This window comes from Pleurodeles waltl, chromosome 10, assembly GCF_031143425.1.
Source record: "Pleurodeles waltl isolate 20211129_DDA chromosome 10, aPleWal1.hap1.20221129, whole genome shotgun sequence".
Lineage (NCBI taxonomy): Eukaryota > Metazoa > Chordata > Amphibia > Caudata > Salamandridae > Pleurodeles > Pleurodeles waltl.
Genome location: NC_090449.1, coordinates 466,800,318 through 466,826,807, shown reverse-complemented (window position 1 = coordinate 466,826,807; position 26,490 = coordinate 466,800,318). Strand labels below are relative to the sequence as shown.

At 46.8% G+C, this 26,490-nt stretch overlaps 1 protein-coding gene across 1 annotated transcript in view; it reads right to left on the bottom strand.

Moving 5' to 3' along the window:
• LOC138261625 (SCO-spondin-like) overlaps positions 1 to 26,490 on the bottom strand; it is a 1,514,343-nt gene that overhangs the window by 1,263,383 nt on the left and 224,470 nt on the right. The window contains exons 24-26 of the mRNA XM_069210750.1: positions 22,461 to 22,588; positions 19,717 to 19,826; positions 17,953 to 18,102 (exon numbers count right to left, since the gene is read on the bottom strand). Of these exons, the coding sequence (XP_069066851.1) occupies positions 17,953 to 18,102; positions 19,717 to 19,826; positions 22,461 to 22,588 (388 nt within the window). The remainder of the gene's footprint in view (positions 1 to 17,952; positions 18,103 to 19,716; positions 19,827 to 22,460; positions 22,589 to 26,490) is intronic.

Sequence of the window (26,490 nt, the reverse complement as noted above, 5' to 3'; positions counted from 1 at the left end):
AACAGGTGCCCCTGCTAACCCGGATGAAGCTTCAAAAGTGGAATCTCCTGGTTGGAAGAAAAAGTCAGAAATACAACAAAGAAGACAGCTGCGGATTCCTGCTTGGGGCAAGAGATGTTCCACGTCGAGTAGAAGAAAGCAAGCTGGTTTTCGTTGTTGGATTCTGCAAACAAGCCTTGGCTCATGCAAAAGACGCGTTTGGCAGGAGAAAGTGCTACCTGGACCCAGGAGGGATCTGGGGGTCTCAGCTCGGACTGAGGAGACAGAGGGGGCTCTCAGCACTTTAGAGAGCCCTCAGAGGACCAGGCAGCACCAACAGGAGTCCCAGGACACGGGGAAAAAAAGGAGTTGCAAATCGCAGTCATCGGAGCACTATATAAAGGGATCCCACGCCGCCAGGGAACATCGCAGGATAGAGTGCTGGGGACCTGGAATATGCTGTGCACAAAGGATTCCTTGGAGATGCGCACATAAGCCTTAGGAGCTGAAAGACGGGTGGTGCACAGGGGTATTGTCTGGATCGGGAAGGTAAGCTCTTACCTCCACCAAATTTGGAAAGTTGGATCTTGGGACAGTCTAGATCACGTCGGTCCACCATCTGTGTTCCAGGATCCACGCGCGTCAGGGGAGGGATCCAGAGTACCGGTCGTCGCTGCAGAGAGGTGCCTGCTGAAGCAGGGAAGTGACTCCGTCATTCCATGGGAGATTCCTTCGGTCCTTCTGGTGCAGGATGAAGACAGGCAGTCCTTGGAGTGTGCATGACCTGGAAACTGTTGCAGTTGCTTGCAGGAGCTGAAGTTACAGAGTTGCAGTAGCCTTCTTGCATACTTTGTTGCAGTTGTAGAGATCCTGGAGCAGTTCCGTGGTTGATCCGATGGTAGACAATGAAGCAGATGTTGCAGAGGAGTCCTGCTAGAATCTTGCAAAACCGAATCTGAGGAAACACCCACAGGAGACACCCTAAATAGCCCTCAGAGGGGGATTGGTCACCTAACCAGGTATGGACCTATCAGGAGGGGTCTCTGACATCACCTGCTTACACTAGCCACTCAGATGCTCCCGGAGTTCCCTGACCATCCTGAAAACAAGATGGCAGAACCCAGGGACACTCTGGAGGAGCTCTAGGTACCACCCCTGGTGTGATGATGGACAGGGGAGTGGTCACTCCCCTTTCCTTTGTCTAGTTTCATGCCAGAGCAGGGACTGGGGGTCCCTGAACTGGTGTAGACTGGATTATGCAAGGAGGGCCCCATCTGTGCCCTTCAAAGCATTTTCAGAGGCTCTGCGAGGAAACCCCTCCCATGCCAGTAACACCTAATTACAAAGGGAGAGGGTGTATCACCCCTCTCCTAAAGGAAATGCATTGTTCTTCCTTCCTGGGATTGAGCTGCTCAAGCCTGTGGAGGGCAGACGCCTGTCTGTGAGGTGGTAGCAGCTGGGGCTGCGGTGAAAACCTCAGAAGGCTGGTATGGCAGGGTCCATGGTGGAGCCCCCAGGGTGCATGGAATTAGCCCCCAATACCTGGATCAGATTGGGGGGTACAATTTCTCAATCCTAGACACCTCACATGGCCATATTCGGAGTGACAATTGTGAAGCTGTGCATAGATTTTGACCTATGTACAGTGCACAATTAAAATGGCGTCCCCGCACTCACGAAGTCCGGGAAAATGGGCCTGGACGACGTGGGGGCACCTCTGCTAGTGCAGGGGTGCCCTCACACACAGGTACTTTGCACCCAGCCTTCAGAGTTGGAAGACCTGATATATAGGTGGCTTATAAATGACCTGGTGCAGTGAAAATGGCTGTGAAATAGTGCATGCACTATGTCACACAGGCTGCAATGGCAGATCTGTGGAAGCCTTTGTATGGGCTCCTTATGGGTGGAAAAAGAAATGCTGCAGCCCATAAGGATCCCCTGGAATCCTAATGCCCTGGGTAGCTATGTACCATATACTAAGGACTTATAAGGGGGGTCCAGTATGCCAATTTGGAGTGAAATACTGAGTCACTAGTACTTAGTGACAAATTTAGAAACAGAGAGAGCATAAGCACTGGAGTTCTGATTAGCAGAACTCCAGTGACAATTTAGAAAACTTTGTGAAGCTACATATGTGTATTTACCTATTTGTAGTGCACACTTATAATGGCGTCCCCGCACTCACGAAGTCAGGGAAGTCCTGGAAATTGGTCCTGGATAAAATGGGGGCACCTCTGCTAGTGCAGAGGTGCCGTCACACACAGTAACTTTGCACCTAGCCTTCAGGAACTGAAGGTTAGACATATAGGTGACTTATAAGTTACCTGGTTCAGTGAAAATGGCCGTGAAATGGTGCTTGCACTATTTCACTCAGGCTCCAATGGCAGTCCTGAAGAACTGTTTGTATGAGTTCCTTATGGTGGCAAAAGAAATGCTGCAGCCCATAAGGATCGCCTGGAACCCCAATGCCCTGGGTACCTAGGTACCATATAATAGGGACTGATAAGGGGGACCAGTATGCCAGTTTGGACTGGAATACTGGGTTACCAGTATGTAAATACAAATCTGGAATCAGAGAGAGCATAAGCACTGTGTAGGAGCCTGGCCTGGCTTATAGTGGGTACCTTGTGGTACTTACACCTTGTGCCAGGTCCAGTTATCCCTTATTAGTAGATTAGAGGTGTTCTAGCAGCTTAGGCTGATATAGGTAGCTATAGCAGAGCAGCTTAGGCTGAACTAGGAGACATGCAAAGCTCCTACTATACCACTTATATCATATAGCACTATATCATAAGAAAACACAATACTCAGAGTTACCAAAAATAAAGGTACTTTTTTTTAGTGACAATATGCCAAAAGTATCTCAGAGGATATACTCCCTTAGGAGGTAAGTAATATACACAAATTATATGCACACAAACCAAAAATCAGGTAAGAAACAGTTCGAAAAGTAGTGCAATGTAGAACACAATCAAATGCAATAGGGAGAAATAGGCCTAGGGGCAACACAAACCATATACTCCAAAAGTGGAATGCAAACCACAAATGGACCCCAGGCCTAGTGTAGTGTGTAGTGGACCACTGGGAGTGTAAGAAAACACTAAGGGTGTCCAAGATACCCCACCCCAAGACCCTGAAAAGTAGGAGTAAAGATACCCTACTACCCCAGAAAGACAGTAAAGTCGAGATAGGGGATTCTGCAAGGACAACAACTGACTGCAAAACACTGAAGATGGATTCCTGGACCTGAGGACCTGTAAAGGAAGGGGTCCAAGTCCAAGAGTCACGCAAGTGTCCAGGAGGGGCAGGAGCCTAATAAACCCCGTAAGAAGGTGCAAAAGGTCTGCCTCTGGGTGGAAGAAGCTGAAGATTCTGCAACAATGAAAGGTACCTGGAACTTCTCATTTGGTCAGAAGATGTCCCACGGCCTGCCAGAGGATGCAGAGTTGTTTCCACACAGAAAGACCGCAAACAAGCCTTGATAGCTGCAAGAGTCGAGATAGAGGATTTTGGGTGCTGCTAGGGCCCAGGAAGGACCAAGAGGTCGCCTCTTGGAGGAGAAGACAGAGGGGGCACTCAGCAACACATAGAGCCCTAGCAGAAACAGGCAGCACCCGCAGAAGCACCTGAACAGGCACTTAGAAGATCTGAGGACAATGGTCGACTCAGAGTCACAAAAGAGGGTCCCACGATGTCGGAGTCCAACTCAGCGAGTTGGGCAATGCAGGACGGAGTGCTGGGGACCGGGGCTAGCCTGTGCACAAAGGAAGTCTTGCAAAAGTGCACAGAAGCCTGAGCAGCTGCAGTTCACGCAGTACACAGGATTACTGTATGGCATGGGGAGGCAAGGACTTACCTCCACCAAATTTGGACAGAAGGGCCACTGGACTGTCGAAGACACTTGGACCCAGCTCCTGTGTTCCAGGGACCACGCTCGTCAGGATGAGAGGGGACCCAGAGGACCGATGATGCAGAAGTTTGGTGCCTGCTTTGGCAGTGGGAAGATTCAGTCGACCCACAGGAGATTTCTTCTTGGCTTCCAGTGCAGGGTGAAGGCAGACAGCCCTCAGAGCATGCACCACCAGGAAACAGTTGAGAAAGCCGGCAGGATGAGGCGCTACCTTGTTGCTGGTAGTCTTCTTGCTACTTTGTTGCGGTTATGCAGGCATCCTGGAGCAGTCAGCGGTTGATCCTTGGCAGAAGTCGAAGAGGGAAGTGGTGAGCTCTTGCATTCGTTATCTGGTGAGATACCCACAAGAGAGACCCTAAATAGCCCACAGAGGAGGATTGGCTACAGAGAAAGGTAAGCACCTATCAGGAGGAGTCTCTGACGTCACCTGCTGGCACTGGCCACTCAGAGCTGTCCATTGTACCCTCACACCTCTGCATCCAAGATGGCAGACGTCTGGGACACACTGGAGGAGCTCTGGGCACCTCCCCTGGGAGGTGCTGGTCAGGGGAGTGGTCACTCCCCTTTCCTTTGTTCAGTTTCGCGCCAGAGCAGGGCTGGGAGGATCCCTGAACCGGTGTAGACTGGCTTATGCAGAGAGGGCACCATCTGTGCCCTTCAAAGCATTTCTAGAGGCCAGGAGAGGCTACTCCTCCCAGGCCCTTTACACCTATTTCCAAAGGGAGAGGGTGTAACACCCTCTCTCAGAGGAAATCCTTTGTTCTGCCTTCCTGGGACCATGCTGCCCAGGCCCAAAGGGGGGCATAAACCTGTCTGAGGGGTTGGCAGAGGCAGTAGCTGCAGTGGAGACCCCGGAATGTTAGTTTGGCTGTACCCGGGTTCTATGCTGGAGACCCAGGGATGCATGGAATTGTCCCCCCAATACCAGAATGGTATTGGGGTGACAATTCCATGATCCTAGACATGTTACATGGCCATGTTCGGAGTTACCATTGTGACGCTACATATAGGTATTGACCTATATGTAGTGCACGCGTGTAATGGTGTCCCCGCACTCACAAAGTTCGGGGAATTTTCCCTGAACAATGTGGGGGCACCTTGGCTAGTGCCAGGGTGCCCACACACTAAGTAACTTTGCACCTAACCTTCACCAAGTGAGGGTTAGACATATAGGTGACTTATAAGTTACTTAAGTGCAGTGTAAAATGGCTGTGAAATAACGTGGACGTTATTTCACTCAGGCTGCAGTAGTAGTCCTGTGTAAGAATTGTCTGAGCTCCCTATGGGTTGCAAAAGAAATGCTGCAGCCCATAGGGATCTCCTGGAACCCCAATACCCTGGGTACCTAGGTACCATATACTAGGGAATTATAAGGGTGTTCCAGTTTGCCAATCAGAATTGGAAAAATTAGTCACTAGCCTGCAGTGACAATTTTAAAAGCAGATAGAGCATAAACACTGAGGTTCTGGTTAGCAGAGCCTCGGTGATACCGTTAGGCACCACACAGGGAACACATATAGGCCACAAACTTAAGAGCACTGGGGTCCTGGCTAGCAGGATCCCAGTGACACATATCAAACACACTGACAACATAGGGTTTTCACTATAAGCACTGGGCCCTGGCTAGCAGGATCCCAGTGAGACAGTAAAACCACACTGACAAACATTGACAAACAGGCCAAAATGGGGGTAACCATGCTAGAAAGAGGCTACTTCCTCATACCAACGGCTTCAAAAAACTCTTGGCAATTCTTTCTATAAATTCAGATCAAGCTGGAAGCCTGGAACGCTAGTCCACACAGAGAGTAACACTGCAGGAGCAGATTATCAGCTTTTCTACTAATGGATTCTTAAACTGGATCCTTCAATAGTTCTCACACCTTTTCGGCAGAGGGCATGCTCTTTTGACATTTCTGTATTCCCTTCAAATAGAACTAAATGTAAATTCTGGTCCTGCATGTAGAAAAATGTAGACGCTTCAATATCATACCAACAAGCATAGAACTTTTAGTTTCTAGTTGCACAGAGTTTCTTACTGATTTTCCACATTCTCAATCCTTAAATGTGCACTATGAACATCTCAACTTAAACAATTATTTCCAATGAATTACACTGAAAGTTACCGGGAGGTAAAGGCCAGACTTGAAGTCGGTATACATCTTGAAGCTTTTCACTTGAAAGTTGCCTGGTACAGATATCGCCCAACAGGCTACAATGTAGTAATCACAGCTTACAGCACTATCTGACCTGAGCAACGGACACTGGTGGATTTGACCAAACAAAACCTTTCCTACTGTGACCTCACTCACATGGAGTGGGGAAACAGAGAACACCACATAGCCTTCATTTAATAGAACACAACCTGCTCCATCCAAAGACAATCAGGCAACTCAGACATTGGAAATGGCCTAGATGAAGTAAGACAACCTTCCTGCCCTTTCACAAACTACACCAGACAAAAACACAGCACGTATGGCACACGACCATACATACACAGGACCACATACCGGGAAAAACAACCGCCAAACTCACAGAAAGAAGAGAGATTTAAAACATGGGAAACCACTTCAGTCTGGCTAGGTCACTGGTACCACAGTGTCTGCCATACCTTTCATTAGAACCAACAAATGTAATGAACAGCAAGGCGTGCACACAACCACATGTCGTATTATCAACCTGGATCTTGGCCATAAAAATCCTGGACCAGCCCAGCATGTCCATTTGACAAAAGGTCATCAGATCAGCAGCGTGTTCGGCGTGAATCGTTTGGATGGCAAAACTATGTAAGTCGAACACTTTTGAACCGAGGCCCTCATCAACAAACATACAGGATGAAACACGTTAATTCGCCAGTCACTCCGTAGAAATTACAAAAACGACAAACTGCACTTCACAAAAAAATCAAACTAAAACACATTTATGATTATCTTTGCAATAAAATGTCAGTCAAACTAAAACTGCACCACGTTGTGCATTCAATTGTAGAGAAGATCTATGATACGGGTATATGAAAAATGTACCACAACTGTCATTCTTCCTGTACATCACGTAAAACAAATAGGAGCTTTGCACTTTGAAACCTATCTTTTTTTTCTTTTTAAGTCAGAAGGAGCTTTGCACTTTGAAACCTGTCTTTTTTTTCTTTTTCAGTCAGACAAATGTAAAGCTTTATTCCACATTTAGAAACCAATAAATTCCCCCAAAACATGTGCAAATAAAATACAAACACGCTACCTGGTCTTTATTTAGGGGTCGCAGCTACTACCCCTGGCTCGCCCAGTGCGATCCCTGCCATTGCCTTTGTGACCCCTGGCCTTAGAGGTGGAAAATTCAGTGACAGGAACACAGTGGCAGCTCGTCCTTATGGACGTTAGTGGGGGTGTTTATTTTTTATTACACTAATAGTGAATAATAATAATTTACTATTTAATAATAGTGTAATAAAAATGGAGTATATGGCAGCCGAGGTAAGTAAAAAATGCTTTTAAGTGTATGTTGTGTGCGTGCTTTTGGGTGAAAGTGTGTTTATGTGACAGAGTGTAAGTATGCATGTGCGAGTGAAAGTGGAGGTCAAAGGGCATATGATGTCACTTCCGCTACCTCTGGGGTTTCGGTGAATTGACTCCATGGTACATTAACAAAGGTACTGCAGCAACCGGTAATTTTAATTCAATAGCACACAGAGGAACTACACAGCCACCACAAAGCAATGCTCTAGAGCATGAACCTTCTAGCAAGCACGTGTTTCACACCGGAATATCTTCCTCTCTTTACATTGAGAACAGAACTTAACGGAAAGCCCTTCCTTTATTTCAGCACCTGTTAAGGTATGGGTGAGAGCAACCTAGGACCATAAACCGTGCCCAAAACAAATATAATTGCATAGAGTCACAAGTCTGTCTACCATTTCTATACGTCCGGGGATTTAATCAAAATCAGACCTGATATACGAGGGTTGAATTGCATAGGCCTCCTGTGGTTGTCCCAGGGGTGGCTCCTCCATGCAGGTGAAAAACCTTTTCAAGAAAACGATAATAAACTGTGTTTATTATCGTTTTCTTGAAAAGAGACGGGGCCACGGGGTTGATGAGCACTTGAGAAGAGTGCACAGAGCACTCCACTCAGAGCGCATGTGTGTGTGGCCGGCACAGTCTACCGGTGAGCGTCCTGGCTGGGCGCTCCCAGCCAATCCTGATTCTGCTTTAAGCAGCGTCAGGATTGGCCGCAGGGCAGGCTGGGAGCCTGTGCCTGCAGTCAGCAGAGAAGAAGCAGATGGAGCGGTGCAGCGAGGGAGTTAAGTGTAATTTTTTAAATTTTCATTTTTATTTATCGCTCCCCCTCCCCCCACGCACGCACAAATTAATGTGCAGTCCTTCGGCAGGAAATGTGCTTGAAAAAGAAGACTGAAGAAGTTTGCACTGGACACCATGTACGAAGTCTAATTGAACAAAGGAACATCCACACTCACGTAGACACACGCAATGTTATGTCAGGACCAGAGGCGAGGATTATGCATAACTTTCTTCACTTTATTAATACAGCAGATTCAAAGAAGAAAAGAAAAAATAAAGACTACATGTCTTATGAGTCCCATGGTATCAGAGTCCAAACATAGTCCAATCACAACACAATCCACCATATAAATAGATAAGATGTCCCTTCCTGTTTCTTTTTCTTCACTGCTTGTCAGTTAAGTGCTACTCCCCTTTTGTGACGTACTCTTAATTGTGGAAATAGCGTTTTTTATAGATTAATATTGTCTTGTATATTCTTAATTCAATTTATATTATTAGCACAGTAGGCTTTTTGCCTGAACACGTATTGCTTATTTTTCTCACAGGTCCTGCAAGGGCGCTCATGCGTGCCGCTTGGCCACCTGTCAGGTGTTTCAGCAGCCTCTGAAGCGGCTTCGTGTGAGCGCTTCATCTGACTGCTACGCAGGTTTTGGGGAAGCCCTATCAGGAAATTCTTGGAATTCCTTTCAGGCGCATCACTTCCCCGAACCAACCCTCGCTCTTCTGTTTTTGGTGTATTTTTCTAATACAATAGCACCATCTTGTTGTGTTTATATATTTTCTGAATAGATTTATTTTAAGAGCACCAGCGAGTGAGCTACCCATACATATTTATATTGGGTGAAATTTTACATTATATAAAAAATTGTAAAAACACTATTTTCTCAATCACAAAAATATATTATATATTGTTATTGTTAAGTATTACTGTTAATAGTTTTGTGATCTCACCCTTATATTATGGACCATAATATTGGCAATGAAAATACATCCTTTAAGGATGCAGAACAGAAGTGGCCTACTCAACGTCTTCCCCAAGAGGTGAATCAAGCGCTTTCTATCGCCGTTTCTAATGTGCTGCGCCTCATCAGGAACAAGTTGATAAGCTTACTAAGAGCATTCCAGGGGATTTTAGCGAAACCGTTCAACCTAAACCAGGTCCTAGTGGTATTAAATCAGGGGGACTGAAGGCCACTAAGCGTGACGTGGGGCACCTATAAGGTTTCGATAAACTTACAGAGACCTTCCATAAGAGTGCGCGCACACTTAAACATTTGCCTACCGGGAGGGGGACCAACCCGGAGAAATTAGCAATTTCCTCGCAAAAAATCCAGACCCTTTCTTTGGGGTCCCCCATTGAAGGGAGGGTGTATTGGATGCTGAAATTTCATCTGATGAGGACCAAGAAATGAGCAGACCATGGCGTCGTAACTCTGTTTCCCCTGATTCTCCAGATGAAGACATGGGTCAATTTGACCTGTTTATCCCTTCAGATATTTATCACCCCAGATCCTCTGATTGAGTCCCTGAACCTAAAGTGGTTGACTAAGTAGCCAATAAAATTTGCCAACCTTTAGAAAAAGATGTCAGGGTGAAGCTTAAGGCAGAATGACCCAGATCTTCCCTTCCTGGCCAAGTGGTAATTACACCTGACATTGATACTAAGCTATGTACCTTCTTTAGCAAATATATTAAGGGTCCGAAAACTGAACTGATAGATCCTGGAGGAGTTGCAAGGATAAACTTCTAGATGTTGTTGGTCCACTAACACAGATCATCCAGTTAGCTGAACAGGCTAAACAAACTGGATATTTGTTACCTGTTTACATTATCACCGGTTGGGCATAAAGGGCCATGTGCCTCTTAGGGAATGTGAACTACGCTTTGGCAGCAGAACTCAGGAGATCCCTTCTAATTAAAATAGATCCCAAACTTGGGGAACTGGCGACATCAGAGGCGGGAGCTATAGCCCAGGGCAACCTTTTTTGTGATTCTTTTGCTAAGGAACTTGGGAAATTTGTAGCAACCTTCTCTGCCCTAGACAAGGCCCAAACTTCAATAAAAAAGATTTTCCTTGCAAAGGTTTTTGCTGGGACCGGCAAGTAAAGGGTCGCTCTCCCAGCAGTTTTTACCTATCAAGGCCCCTTCAGAGGATATCCCAAAAGGAACAACGGATGGAATGACAGTCATCAGGGAACCTTCTATCCCTGCAGAGATTCCAGCAGGGGCAGAACCAACCGCATCAGAGGAGGAGCCAATGCACCAGGAGGAAATTCTGGTAAGCATTATCCCTTCTTCCCCTCAAAATCTTGGGGGAAGACTTCACAACTGGGAAACAATAACAAAGGATCCATGGATCCTTCAATCAGTTTGGGGTTTTCACATCAAGTTTTATGGAACTTTAATCCAACAAACTCGCCCCAGACCTTTAGTGTTCTTGACACAGGAGACAAAGCTTATAGATTTCTAAGTACAGGAACTTCTACAGAAAAGAGCCATTTGCAGGTCAATACTTCACCCAAATGTTTTTTGGGGCAATATATTTCTAGTAAAGAAAAAAGACAAAGGCTTTCGCCCTGTCATAAACTTGAAAGAATTCAACAAGTGGATAATTTATCATCACTTCAAGATGGAAGGTATTCTTCAATTGAGAGACATCCTTCTCTCGAAAGATTGGATGGTCAGGTTGGATCTCAAGGAATCGTAGCTTTCAGTTCCCATGTTTCCTCCTCACAGGAGATTTCTTCACTTTGCATGGAAAGGGCAAATATATGAATTCAGAGCTCTCCCTTTCGGACTATCCTCAGCCCCTTGGTGTTTCACCAAACTCCTGCATCCAGAAGTAGAATTCCTTCGTACCAGGGGAATAAGGATGATTATTTATTTGGATGACATTCTTCTGATGGATCAATCCTTAGTTCAGCTCAGATACAATCTGAACATGACTATTGCGCTCCTTCAAAATCTCGGTTTTGTCATCAACAAATCAAAGTCGGAATTATTGCCAACCCAACAAATTGTCTTTTGGAGATTCCTCATAAACTCAGTCACAGCATCACTCAGCCTTCCATTCTCGAAACGTTCCAAGATTCGGAAAGAACTCAAGAAGGTTCTCAGAAGGGAAAATATATCTCTCTGCCAATTAGCCAAGATAGTGGGACTTCTATCCTCTTCAATTCAGGCCATCTTCCCAGGTCCCCTTCATTACCGTGCATTGCAGAGACTAAAAGCATCTCATCTTCAAAAAGGGTTAACTTACTCAGAAATAATCTCCTTATCTCCAGAAGCCAAAACAGAACTCCAGTGGTGGATAGACCACATGGAAGCTTGGAATGGGACAGCAATATTCGGCATGTCGCCAGACATGATAATAGAATCAGTTGCCAGTCGTCTGGGATGGGGGACCAGATGCGGGGAGATATCCATGGAAGGCAGATGGTCAGAGGAAGAACTCTGTCTTCATATTATTTGCCTGGAACTCCTGGCGGGGTCATTTACAATCAAATCTCTCACTAAGGACAAAGTATGTTGCTCAATACTACTGAGGATGGATAACATATCAGCAGTCCAGCACATCAATCGCCTGGGGGGCAATCAATCGAAAGCCCTCTCAGAAGCAGCAAAGGAATTTCTGGCACTATTGCCTTCAGAAAAAGATCTCTGTAACAGTGGAATATCTTCCAGAAATCAAGAACACTGTAGCAGACTGGAACTCCAGGAACTTTACGGACCACACCAACTGGAAGCTGGATTGGAACATATCTCTATCTTTAATGGAAAGATGGGGTCCTTGCAACCTAGGTCTCTTTGCTTCTCAACTGAATCACCAACTAACATGATATGTCAGCTGGAGACCAGACCCTGAAGTGTAGGAAAGTACCATCTTGCTTGGCATGTTACCCCCAATTTCTGCCTGTTTGTCAGTGTGTTTTTACTGTCTCACTGGGATCCTGCTAGTCAGGACCCCAGTGCTCATAGTTTGTGGCCTATATGTGTTGTCAGTATGCTTCACTGTGTCACTGGAGTTCTGCTAATCAGAACTCCAGTGCTTATGCTCTTTCTGTTTACAAAATTTGTCACTATAGGTTAGTGACTCCATATTCCGAATCAGATTAGCACACTGGATCCCCCTCATATGTAGCTTCACAATGGTAACTCCAAATATGGCCATGTGAGGTGTCTAAGATTGTGAAATTGAACCCCCAGTCCAAATCTCGTATTGGGGGGGGCAATTCCATGCACTCTGGGGGGTCCACCATATGTTTCCACTGCAGCCCCAGCTACTGCCACCTCACAGACAGGTTTCTGCCCTCCTGGGGCTTGAGCAGCTGAAGCCCAGGAAGGCAGAACAATGCATTTCATTTAGAAGAGGGGTGTTACACCATCCCCCATCGGAAATAGGTGTCACATGCATGGGAGGGTTATCCTCCCAGAGCCTCTGGAAATGCTTTGAAGGGCACAAATGGTTTCTTGCATAATCCGGTCTACACCGGTTTAGGGACCCCCAGTCCCTGCTCTGGCGTGAAACTGGACAATGGAAAGGGGAGTGACCACTCCCCTGTCCATCACCACCCCAAGGGTGGTGCCCAGAGCTCCTCCAGAGGGAACAGTCTGGGAGCATCTGAATGGCCAGTGCAAGCAGGTGACGTCAGAGACCCCTCCTGATAGGTGCATACCTGGGTAGGTAGCCAATCCCCCTCTCAGGGCTATTTAGGGTCTATCCTTCGTGTGTTTCCTCAGATTCTGTTTGCAAGACTCCACCAGGACTCCTCTGCATCCTCTGCTTCAGCTTCTGATCGTCTGATCAACCGCAGACTGCTCCAGGAACCGCTGTAACTGCAACAAAGTATCCAGAAAGGCTACTGTGACCCTGCAACTTCAACTCCAGCCAGAAACTGCAACAGTTTCCAGATTGTGCATGGTCTGGGGACTGCCTGTCTTCATTCTGCACCAGAAGGACCAAAGGAATCTCCTGTAGAGTGACAGAGTCACTTCCCTGCTTCAGCAGGCACCTCTCTGCAGCGACAACCGGTACTCTGGGACTCCTTTCCTGTTGACGAGCATGATCCCGGGAACACAGGTGGTGGACAGAAGCTATCCCGACTGTCCAAAGGTCCAGCTGTCCAAATTTGGTGGAGGTAAGAGCTTGCCTCCCTGTGCCAGACAGTACTCCTGTGCACTGCGTCTTCTGCAGCTCCTTGGGCTTCTGTGCACTTCTTTCAAAAGGTCTTTGTGCACAGCGTAGCTCAGGTCCCCAGTACTCTATCCTGCGATGCTCAGCTCCCTGAGTTGTTCTCTGGTGGTGTGGGGTCCCTTTGTGTAGTGCCGCGATGACAGCACTTTGCAACTCTTTTGTCCCCCTGTCCTGGGACTCCTGTGGGTGCTACCTGGTCTTCTCAGGGCTCTCTCAAGTGCTGCGAGTCCCCTCTGTCTCCTCAGTCTGAGTTGAGACCTCCAGGTCCCTCCTGGGCCCAGGCAGTGCCTCTTTGATGCAAAATGACTTCTTGTGTGAACCAAGGCTTGCTGGCGAAATCCAGCAACGAAAACAGCCTGCATCCAACAACTCGACGTGGGACATCTCAGGAACCCACAGCTGTCTTTTTTGGTGCATTTCTGTATTTTTCTTCTAACCAGAGAATCTACTTTTGCACCTTCATCCAGGTTGGCAGGATCTCCTGTTCTTCCTGGACTCTTCCTCCACTTCTGGACTTGGTCTCCTCCCTCCACAGGTCTTCAGGTCCAGAAATCCATTGTTGGTTTCTTGCAGTCTTGCTTGGTCTTTGCATAATCCTTTACCACAACTTCTAGTGTTTACTGAGGAAACCTGCTGTACTTTACTACTGTTTTCCTGGGCTCTGGGTGAGGGTATTTTACTTACCTTTGGTGTTTTCTCACACTCCCAGCGCCCCTCTACACACTACACTTGCCTAGGGGGGAATCTGACATTCGCATTCCACTATTTTAGTATATGGTTTGTGTTGCCCCTAGGCCCATTGCAATCTATTGTGTTTTTCACTGTTTGAAATATTCTATGACTGTTTACTTACCTGATTTTGGTTACTGGTGTATATATTGTGTATACTACTTACCCCCAGTAAGAGTATTACCTCTAAGATATTTTTGCCTTGTGTCACTAAAATAAAGTACTTTTATTTTTGGTAACACTGAGTATTGTCTTTCTTGAGTATCAGTACTGTGTGACTATAGTGGTATTGAAAGAGCTATGCATTTCTCCTAGTTCAGCCTTGGCTGCTCTGCTACAGCTACCCCACGACAGCCTAAGCTGATAGACACTGCCTACATTTCACTGAGGTGGATCCCTGGACCTGGTGTAAGTACCTCTGGTACCCACTACAAACCAGGCCAGCTTCACACATTGGTGGTGCAGCAATGGGATAGGTACTTGCAATTGCTGTATCACTTTGTCACTGGTGCTTTTCACATGAAAAGTATACTCTAATACTTAGAGCTATATACAACTGTACCTAGCAGTCTCAATCTCACTCTAAAGAAACTGTTTTCCAAAATGTTTTTCTTTCTCTCTAAAAAGTTAGGTGAAATAGTTGTGCATTCTTACTCCTTCTTCCTACCTTTTCTATCACTATGTCTTCTTTTGAAGCTACCCCCAAGGTTTTCAAGACAACCTATGAGAATCTCAATTTTAAAAGTCTGAGGGGGCTCTGCTTAGAAAGAAGCTTAGGGATTGGGAAGAACCCCAATAAGGATTTCCACTTGAATCTCCTCTTGCAAGATGACCTGGAGCATCCTAAAGGTCATGTACAACCAGAGGAGGAGATAGAGGGGGAACCTGACCAGGTAGATTCAGGAGAGGGTCCTGAAGACACAGGGGAGGGTCCTTCCACAGATCTTTCTCTTAAAAAACACCTAGGGCCATATGTACGAACACTTTTTCCCATAGACACAGAATGGGTAAAAACCTTTGATACATCTGGCCCCTAGTGTAGCTGGTAGTGTGAAGGGGGCACACACAAGTAGGGCACCCTTCACACCTAGTGGCCAGGTCACTAGGGTTACACAAGTTAGGGAAAGACCAGCCTCTGCTCATTCCCATGTCACTTCTGTGTCAGAAGTGTCCCACACATCGAACCCTGAGGACCTGTCCTTAGATAGGGAACTCAAAAAGCTGAGGTCGGAAGAGGCCAGACTGAGGCTACAGCATCAACAGTTGGCCTTAGATAGGAAATCCATAGCTGTGGAAAGGGAAAGACAGGGGTTGGGGTTAGTTCCCCACAGTGGCAGCACCAACAGCAGTTTTGGAAGGTTCAATGTCAAAGAACATACATTTTATTCTAGAAACCTGCATAAGATTGTTCCCCTTACAAGGAGGGGGTGACATCTACAAGTGGTTTGCTGCACTTGAGAGGGCCTCTAAAGTTCAGAGGGTCCCTCAGGTACAGTGGGCTGCTATTCTGTGGTTGTCCTTCTCTGGCAAGTGGAGAGATAGGCTCCTTACTGTCAGAGAAGATGATTCAGATAATTACAATGTTCTGAAGACTGCACTCTTGGAAGGATAAAAGGGGGCACACAATTGCTTTCAATGGGCCCCTATATACTGTGCAGAATTAGCACCAAAATGTTGCCGCTAATCCTACACAGTACATCAATATCGTCAAAATGTTGAAGCTATTGCCCCTACCCCACGCTATGGTGCATGGTATATTAAATACGGCGGTAGAAGGGCTATAAGGGACGCAAGAAAAGTGACACTGCAATGGATGCAGCACCACTTTTCTTAAATCGGGCCCTATGTATTTTATTTTATTTCCTATTTCTATAGCACTGCTACATCTGTTAAGTGTAAGTATGTGTTTCAGTTAAACATTGAGGTAAAATGAGAGGACATTGTCTGAAACAGGGAAAGCAGTAGGAAGAAATTGTGAATGAGGGAGTAGCTAGAAAATTAAAATACTCTAACACTAAAGAATATGTCTAATGGCACTAAGTGAGGAAGCCTGCCCTTCCCTTGGAAAGTGTCCTTCAACTTTTCATCTATTCGTCCATTTTTTCCCATCCATTACACATCCAACTGTCCATCCATCTATCCATCCACTAGTACTTCCTTATCCCACCTAATCACTCCTTCACCTTTCCATCCACCCATTCACCCATTAGATCTGTCCACCCATCCATCCATTTATCCATTCTTTTGCCTATCCAAACAACCATCTTACCCATCAGTCCATCTGTTCACCCACTCACCTTTTCATCCATTCATCCTTCCACCATTCCATCCCTCTTTACATAATTCGATCTAGCAATCAGTCCATCATCACTCACTTCATCCACCAACCCTGTCACACCCTCCTATACTTACTCCCTTCCACTCATCATTCCATGCTATCGTTTCATCTATCCACCCATACATACATACATCAATTATTTGACCCACACTGTCACCCTTCTATCCATCCATATACTATTCCTTTCCCCTTTCTTCCATCTATCCTCTCAATGCTTTCACCCTCCCAGTTGCCTCCTTTCACCCTTTCATCCATTAAGGAGTTCACCCATTCTTCTTCTAATCATCCTCATTTACTTTCACATTTCCGTTCTTCCTTCTATATCCCTTTCTTTCACCCATGATTCCTATGTTTCCTACACTTTTCTCTCGCACTCCTTCTACTTACCCTTTTCTCTCTCGTTTCCCCGGTTTTCATAATTCCTCTTTCTATGTATACCTCACAGTACTTGGCTGAAGTGGTTACACTGTGCCGACAGCCCTTAAGATCTGACACTGTATTATTCCATAACAGAGTTTGTATGCGTGTTTACATGCAAACTGCAGACAGAAGACACCCATGAAGCACTAATAAATGTGATCGTGTGAACCCAGCTTACTAGCTGCTAGATAGAGTGGGGGGTTCACGAAGCCTCTGCTCATGAAGGCAAGGCAAGGCAAAGCAAATCAAATAGGTTACCAAACAGTGCTCAATTTGAGCTGGTAGTTGCCAGTAGGACCCATTGTTTACGTTTCCTAATCAGACTCCGAACTGGAGCTATAGGGTCAGACAGGCCTTTTCTTTCACCAGGAGTTTTCCCAGTGGACTGGAGCCCCTAGAGACTAGTTTTGAAACCCCAGAGCCGCTCCCGGTGCATCTTACACTTGCCCCAGCTCCCTGACATTAATTGCAGCAGGCACGGGGAGGCTTCAGGGGAGAGAGAAAGAGAGGGAGGGATGGGGAGAAAGAGATGGGGAGAAAGAAAGTGATCAGAAAGGGAGAAGCGAGAGGAGAGAAAGAGAGAGAGACAATGGATGGTTGGAAAGAGAGAGATTGTGCGAGGAGACGAATGGTATGGGCTGCTGGTGCTTTTGGTTCCCCAGTACAGACCTGCAGTGCAAGGGAGAGAAAAGACAAAAGGAAAAAAAGAGGAGGAAGAGAAATATGGAGAAAAAAAATGTGACAGAGAGTGCGATGAAGATGCAAGGAGTGTCAGGGGGTGGACTAAAGGGGACGAGTTGGAATCAATCTCGAAGTTTAGTATTCTGAAATTCTGATATTTGTCAGCACCGGCCACAGGCTTCTGAGCAAAACTTTGGGCCTCAGGACTTATTATTTTATAAACTAAGCACTGTAATGGCAATTAACTTAATACAAATAATAATAGCAACAATAATAATGAATAACATATTTATTTGGACCTATGATATGTGGCACGTTAGGTAAATGTCAGGAGGACAGATCATCCAAGATAACGTACTATCTGGTACAGCAGAGAAAAGATTTGGGATAACAATTAATTTCTTACCATGCAAAACCTTCCCAGGTGGGCAGAAGCAGCCTTCCACGCAAGAAATGGAGTCACACTGCTGCCCTGGCTTCATGTCAATATTCTGGCATGTACGTGGGCAGGCTGGACCACAAGCTTCGTACTCCAAGCCATTATCACACTGCATTGCTATTGGAAGAGGGGACACAGGTAATATTATTTCTCAGCTTTTTCAGCCACCACTAACATTTAAGATAGTTTCTCCGGTTCCTATGCCCTTATTTCTACTTTTTTAGCACCGCATTTGCGTCGTTTTCTGACGCAAAAGCGACGCAAACTTACAAAATGCAATTGTGGGGCATATTTATACTCCGTTTGCGCCGAAATTGCGTCGTTTTTTTTTACGCAATTTCGACGCAAAACTAACTCCATATTTATACTTTGGCGTTAGACGCGTCTAGCGCCAAAGTCCATGGAGTTAGCATCATTTTTTAGCGTGGACACCTACTTTGCGTTAATTATATGCAAGGTAGGCGTTCCCGTCTAAAAAATCGACTCCGAGGCATGTGCGTGGGATTTATACTCCCGGGCAAAAATCACGCCCGGGAGTGGGCGGGTCAAAAAAAATGACGTACGGCCGCTTTTGCGCCGTTTTTTAGCACCTGCAAAAGGCAGGCGTTAAGGGACCTGTGGGCTCTGAAGGAACCCAGAGGTGCCCCCCCATGCACCCAGGGACACCCCCTGTCACCCATGCCCACCCCAGGAGGACACCCAAGGCTGGAGGGACCCATCCCAGGGACATTAAGGTAAGTTCAGGGAAGTGTTTTTTTTTTTTTTTTTTGTGGCATAGGGGGGCCTGATTTGTGCCCCCCTACATGCCACTATGCCCAATGACCATGCCCAGGGGACAGGAGTCATTTCTATGGGGGTTGGGAGTGAAAAAAAATGGCGCAAATCGGGTTGAGGCGAAAAAATTGCCTCAACCTGACTTGCCCCATTTCTTGACGCCCAAGCTCCATATCCCCCTACGCCGGCGCTGCCTGGTGTACGTCGTTTTTTTTAACGCACACGAGACGGCGCCGGCGGCTAACGCCGGCTAACGTCATTCAATAAATACGGCGCCCGCATGGCGCTTCAGAATGGCGTTAGCCGGCGCTAATTTTTTTGACGCAAAACTGCGTTGGCGCAGTTTTGCGTCAAAAAGTATAAATATGGGCCTGTATTTTGTAAGTTTGCGACGCTTTTGCGTCAAAAAGCGGCTCAAATGCGACGCAAAAAAAAGTATAAATATGGGCTAGTGTTTTCTGCTCTCTTGCCCTTTCGTGTGGCTTAAGAAAGGGCAACATTTCTATGGACAGCAAAATTCGGCCCAGCGAGACAAAATAGCGAAAAGTTGCAAATTTCATCTTAAACAATGTTTTTATGTAATCGGAATTCGCGTTTCAGTTAAATGTTTTGCCCACTGTTAATTTGTGATGGGCCACCATTGACGCCACTTCTTAATCCAATGCTGTTCAATCCTCAGCATCAACCAATTCAAGCTCTGCCTATCCACTGGATGGCGGTGCTGCATATGTGTTTATCTACTTTTCACATAACCTCGGGAAAAGTCAATTCTGAGACAGAGTTGGCACAAGGCAAGTAGATAATGATAGGAATAAGGTGAGGTAAGTAAATTATTGGCTTATTATCATCCGTTTTGGGTAGATCAGTTCTGTCCTGAGATATCTTTAAACAGCTCATGAGAGTCAGATAGGCTTAAAACGAAATAACACCCAGAACATATCAGATGGAACTACTCACGGCAGAGGTCTTGTGTCCTCCAGCGCACGTAGATTCCATGCCGGTTGCATTCTTCAGCGTACGTGCCAATGGCCGTGCACAGGCATTCACAATCACCCCCGGAGTCGCACCTGTAATCACATTATTTCAATTGCAATACAATGTAATACAAGACAGTACCAGAAACAAGCATTGGTGGAGCCAAAAGTTCTGCTCTTGATTGACAGCTTTTTGTTAATGTTTGTGATTATTTTTTGTAAAACTGTAAAAGGGGAGTCATTTGTGTGTGTAGCTGCACGTTGTGCAAGAGCAAAACGTCTTCACTCACAGAGAGGCGAGCCAGCGGCTGAAGTGAGGGTGACCCTGTGCCCTTGGGTGCTTTCAGCGGTGGGCGAAGGAAAATGTGACTGACACACTGAAAGCAAACTGAACTAAGAGGACTTGCTAAAACCCTCTAAAGTAATTATATTGCGTGTATGTGTGCTTTTATTTAAAATAAAACGTTCTTAGCTAACGCTAGGCCGAAAAAAAGAGAAGGAAAGAGAGCCTCAACGCTACATTAAAAATCAACGAGATGCATTCATTGTCTTCCCAAATGGCCACACGAGGACACCAGACTGCAACAAATGGCTCTAAAAGCGGTCTTAATACTGAAGGAAAATGACATAAAAATGTAAATTTAGGCCCGTATTTATACTCCGTTTGCGCCGAATTTGCGTCGTTTTTTTCGACGCAAATTCGACGCTAAACTAACGCCAACTAACGCCATATTTATACTATGGCGTTAGAGGCGTCTAGCGCCAAAGTTCCCGGAATGTGCGTCATTTTTTAGCGTGAACCCCTTCCTTGCGTTAATGATATGCAAGGGAGGCGTTCCCGTCTTAAAAAATGACTCCCAGGCCTTTACGTGGTATTTATACTCCCGGGCAAAAGAGACGCCCGGGAGTGGGCGTGGCTAAAAACGGCGCATTTGCGCCGCTTTTTAACGCCTGGGTCAGGCATGGCGTTAAGGGACAAGTGGGCTCAAAATGAGCCCAGAGTGCCCTCCCCTGCCCCCAGGGACCCCCCCTGCCACCCTTGCCCACCCCAGGAGGACACCCAAGGACGGAGGGACCCATCCCATGGACATTAAGGTAAGTTCAGGTAAGTATTTTGTTTTTAATTTTTTGTGGCATAGGGGGGCCTGATTTGTGCCCCCCTACATGCCACTATGCCCAATGACCATGCCCAGGGGACAGAAGTCCCCTGGGCATGGCCATTGGGCAAGGGGGCATGACTCCTATCTTTACAATGATAGGAGTCATGTTGATGGGGGATGGGCGTCGAAAAAAAATGGCGCAAGTCGGGTTACGACGATTTTTTCGACGTAACCTGACTTGCCCCATTTTAAGACGCCCATACGCCATTTTCCCCCTACGCCGGCGCTGTCTGGTCTACGTGGTTTTTTCCCACGCAAACCAGGCAGCGCCGGTCTGATTGCGCCGTCTAACGCCATTCCATAAATACGGCGCCCGCATGGCGCTTCAGAATGGCGTTAGACGGCGCAAAATTTTTTGACGCTAAACTGCGTTAGCGCAGTTTAGCGTCAAAAAGTATAAATATGGGCCTTACTCTTTCCATTGACGCTCATCCCAACTCTCAGTAGCATTTGTCAAACGTTTATCTGATTCTAGAGCAGCCGATATGTGCCAGGTGAAACATCACCATCACTTTCTGACACATTTTAGTTCTCCGATAGTGTACAAATATTTAAAATATAAGAGGGCGAGACAGCATCACATAATAGAAAGAGAGATGTGTAAACAAAATTGTGATAGGTTACCCGTGGGAACGTGCAATTTTCAGGATAATAAATCTTTGTGGGGCCGGTAAAATGCTTTGAGTAGGTGGTTAGGAAGCTGGTATACAGTTAGCAAGGCTATGGGCAGAAAAGCATGAACATGAAGAGAATGTATAATATGGCAAGTTAAAAATGTGACTGGAGCAATACCATATTCGGACCATCGAAAACGTGGTAAAAAAATTAAAACAGGCCCGTTCACAAAGGCATCTGTATTACTGTGGGTAAAGGAGTTGGAGTCTAACTCTCCAGGCGACCTCAACTGTTCTGAGGGCCCGTATTCACCTGAAGGCCAATAAATATGGGAGAGATCTAGGAAAGCTACAGGCTCTTAATCCCATTCTGCGTGTGACCCCGTCATTGTGCGTTCGCCACTGGATGGCGGGCTCAGGGACATAACAAAGGCCCCGCAGACACCCGCGGTGCGTGGGGAGGGAAGCTCCATGGGGTCCTCTCAGCACAGTACGTGGTCTGTGTGGGGCCCCCTACATGTTCAGGGCGGGTTGGGGCCGGGGCCACTGTGAGGGGACAAGAAGGAGACCTGGGGTACAAAACCTTGAGGAGTGTGGATGGCTATGGACAGATACATTAGTAATATGGAGTGGTGTATAAAGAAACCGTGTAACCAACACCAGAGGGTTACAAGCAATGGCGAATTTAGAGGGGCTGGTGTGCAGATATTTTAGATTGTTAAAATATAAAGAATATTTGAAGCGGAGACAAGTGAGAGCAATTTAGGGAAGCATAAAAGAGGGAAGAACAGAAGTATTAGTGCAGGCACGAAACCGTTAAGGAATCTAAAGTTAATGGTTAAAGCCCTGAATGGGCCTACACCGATATGTTAGTGCTTATGGAAACAGCAGATCAGTTATTTTCTAAACAATCGTGTCCACTTGTACTAAATATTAAATAACTCTCTACCTACCCACAAGCGTCAAAGACACACCAGTCATAGAACTGCTGGCAGGGCACCTCTTGATGGCATGGAGCGAAGAGAGACTGCATGATGACGCTGCACCGCTTCCGTGCCCACGTCACGCGGTGAGAGTTCTCCTGCTCAGAAAAAACAGACACATTAGCCTTGTCACCGTGAGAACCAGTACTATGCATGAGGTAGCATTAGCCAATCTGTAACCCAACCCTCCGTGGACCCATCATAAGGTAAGAGTAATTCCTGGCTACACCATCCTCAAGCAAGGATTGGCCCAGTGTGTCTCCTAACCCTTTCGCATTCACCACTGAAAATGTTAAGATTAACATCGGCTTCCAAAAAAATAGCTCACCTCTATACCTTCAAAGAACTTCATAAAAGGTTCGATTATTCAGCTTGGAATGTCTCTAATAATTTGATACCACAGTGTTAAAATTCTGGTTCTGGTGAGGAAGTGTTATGGAAAATTACATCAATGGCAGTAGGCTTAATTTACTGCGAATGTAATATGTTAAAGCCAAAAGACCTTTAAACCTGGATTGGGATTACAATGTGTTAATGCCCGCAGACATGCATTTTGTTACGTGGAAAATCACCAATTAAGTTAGTAAGCAAGGGACTTGGTGCTGGTTACTTCCTTTTACAAAATCCTCAGGGATTTGCACAGTAAAGTCGTTGCTAGACCATCTTTAAAGGGCCCAACAGCTGTCTGGCACAGCCTTGTATTAAAAAATCACCTGCATTCATACATACATAGTTTTTTTTTTTGTTCAGCCCCCTCCAATCTGTTTGAATGCCATTCACATTGTATTCTCCCCATTACGGCATACTGTATGGGGCAATAGGTTAGCTTATTTCTGCCGTTGGCTCAGTTGCCCTCAGAATAATGAAGTGTTGCCTGACCGCATGTACACATCTGCCTGATAATAAGTGCACTTCAGTGTTTGAGGTGGTGACCAATCCTTCAGGGTTTAATTTATTAATTGTATAGGTCCCCTTTCATTTAATTTCTTCTCCTTTAAAACATAGTCCTGAAGATCTCCAGTCATTCACAGCTTGGGAGATGACAGCACGGGCCTCCTCCGGTATCTCCAGCAGGACTTGCGCAAGCGTATCCCACAAAGAGTGGGTATAGCGGCCCAAAAAGAATGCAGTGTTCATAGACCACAGCGCAAGACTGGAGGAAGAAAACAACTTGTTGCCAAACTGTTCCAGCCTTTTTGATTCCCTGTCTAGGGGTGCGGAAGGGAATGCGCCTGAGGAGGAAGGCTTGATGACTAGAATCTCAGGCGTGGGGTGTTGGGACAGGAATTTAGGTGCGTTCAGAGCGGGCCAATGGCGGCGTGCCATAGTCCTATTCACAGGAGCCCCTGTGTTGGGTTTGGACCAAGTACCCAAAAGGACATCGGTGAGGGCTTCACTGAATGGCAAAAGGGGTTCTGAAGTGGAAGCCCCCGGCTGAAGCACTTCCGTCAGGAGATTAGACCTGACATCTACAGTAGGAAGCTCAAGGCCAAGGACCTCAGCTGCCCTACTGACCACCATACCATAAGTTGCTCCCTCTGCCGTAGCCACCGTAGGAGGAGACAGCATGCCAGCATCAGGAAAAGTTTCCAGACCACTGGTGTTGCCCAATTCCTGAGCCCATTCCAAAGATGGGTCATCCTGGTATTGATAAGGGTCCAGGGAGCCCTCCAATCCCTCCCCGAATTTGTACCCATAGGAAAAAGGGTCCGAATTTAACCCTGGGCGAATAGGCCCCATAGAAGACAAAGGCGGTGTCGGCCGATGCCGCTCCGAGTCGTCGGGGATAAGGATCGGGTTGACGCCGATAGTGAGCACTACCGACCTCGGGAGCGTCAACAAATACCCGGCGCCGGGGAAGGTCTCAAGGGTGCAGGCGGATCCGGTGGGGACCTCGGTAGCTACAGAGCCAAAGCCGCCGGCGCGGAACCCAAAGGCCCCTCAACCAAACCCCTTGGGCCCAAAGATGAGGCGAATGGCCTCATAGAACTCTTTAAGCTGGGCAGGGGTCCCTCCGGCTCTGGGAAACTTGGGGAAGCGCGGAGCGGACCCAGACGCAGGCTCCGAGGACGGAGGCCTTAAGTGTTGACGCTCTTCCCGCATTGTGTCAGCCGAGCGACGGGGCAAAGTCAGAAATCAATGGGACTTCTTCGACTTCTTCTTCTTAGCTGCACCTGAAGATTTAGAAGAAGACAAGTGGTGATGGCTCCGCGAACGGTCTCAAGACCTTCCTCTCAATCGAGACCAGGACTTAGGCGGAGTCGAGTGCCGGGCCGCCATTAGCTTTAGGGACCGCTCCCTCAAAGCATTCGGGTGCATGGCCCGACACTTGGAGCACGACTTCGGGTCATGGTCACACTCGAGACACCACAGACAAACCCGATGAGGATCCGTCACCGACATCGTGCTGTGACAGTCCTCGCAGGGCTTGAAAATGGTCTTGGGGGACATCCTCGACGCACCAAGAATTCTCACAAAAACTCTATAAACTGGTCGAAGTCGGTCACAAAGAGACCAGGGTAGCTCTTCTCTGGGTCAGTGCGTGGCGCGGAATGAAAAGAACTGATGTCACTGCACGAAGGCAGCGTCTATATACTACTCCCGACGTCATCACTGCGACTACGATGCGAACGATGCCCGTGGAGTTGACCGACGCCACCTACCGACGCGCAAGGGTATTGCTAGAAGAAAAATCTCCTGATCCAGTCTAACGCCTGGGGGAAATTCTAAGGTAAGGAATCTGCAACTAGAAGTCTCTATCAGATACAGTGAGACACTCAAAGATGTCTACCAAGTGCAATGTATACAGAGCAGCCTCTTGGAATGATACTGTGCATAGTCTAGTATTGTTTTTACCACTCCAAGATGGCCACCAAGTTTCTTGTAAATGTGGCAGCTATGTTGGAACTTTGACACTACAATATCGTATGGACAATGCCATTGCAAGACGGCCACCAGTAGTTATGCTTATTTTTATTTTTATTTTGGAAGCATTAGCCTAACACGTTAAGGTGGCAACATGTTATCTTTTTACCTTTATTCTTTTAAATTACCTTACAAATGCTTGTTTTTGTGTCTGTTTCTTTGTGGGTGGGTAGGTGGGTGAATGTGAGAATGACTCACGGGGAGGGTGAATGGATGTATGAGTCCATGTATGAGTCCTGTGCATGTATGAGGGGGAAACATCCCCAACCACGACTCCCGAACAAGAAAGTCGTGGACAACGAAAGCGGAACAACGCTTTCGTTAACCACGAATTCCTTGATCAGTGCCTTAACCATACATGTGCTGTACAACGCACATGCGTGGTTAGGGCACAGAAGAAGGGAGTCGGCTTCGTCGTTGGATGTGATCAGGTAAGTGGAGCTGGGGCTATTTTAGGGGCAGGGGTGGGGGGGTCAGATCATTTTAGGTTTTTGGAGGTGGGGAGTCGGGTGGTTTAGGTTTAGGGGCGGTGTGGGGGGTCGGGCATTTTTAGTTTTAGGGATGGGGTGGGGGAAATTTTAGTTTTTGGGGGTGGGGGTCAGGTGGTTTAGGTTTATGGGCAGGGATGGCATTTTTTGTTTTAGGGGCAGAAGTGCGGGGGTCGGGTATTTTTAGTTTTTGGAGGTGGGGGATCGGGCGGTTTAGGTTTAGGGGCGAGGTGGGGGATCGGGGTATTTTTAGTTTTAGGGGCGGGTATTTTTAGTTTTTAGGGTCGGGTGGTTTAGGTTTAGGGGCTGGGTCGGGCATTTTTAGTTTTAGGGGCAGGGGAGGAGGGTCCGGTTATTTTAAATTTTTGGGGGTGGGGGTTCGGGGTGGTTTAGGTTTAGGGGTGGAGTGGGGAGTCAGGGCATTTTTAGTTTTAGGGGTGGGGTGGGGGAATTTTTTGTTTTTAGGGGTGGGGGTGGGGAGTCGGGGTACTTTAGGTTTTAGAGGGGTGGGGAGCTGGGGTAGTTTCAGGGGCAGGGATGGGGGGTGTTGAGGCCGTTTAGGTTTTAGGGGGGTCGTAGTAGTTTTA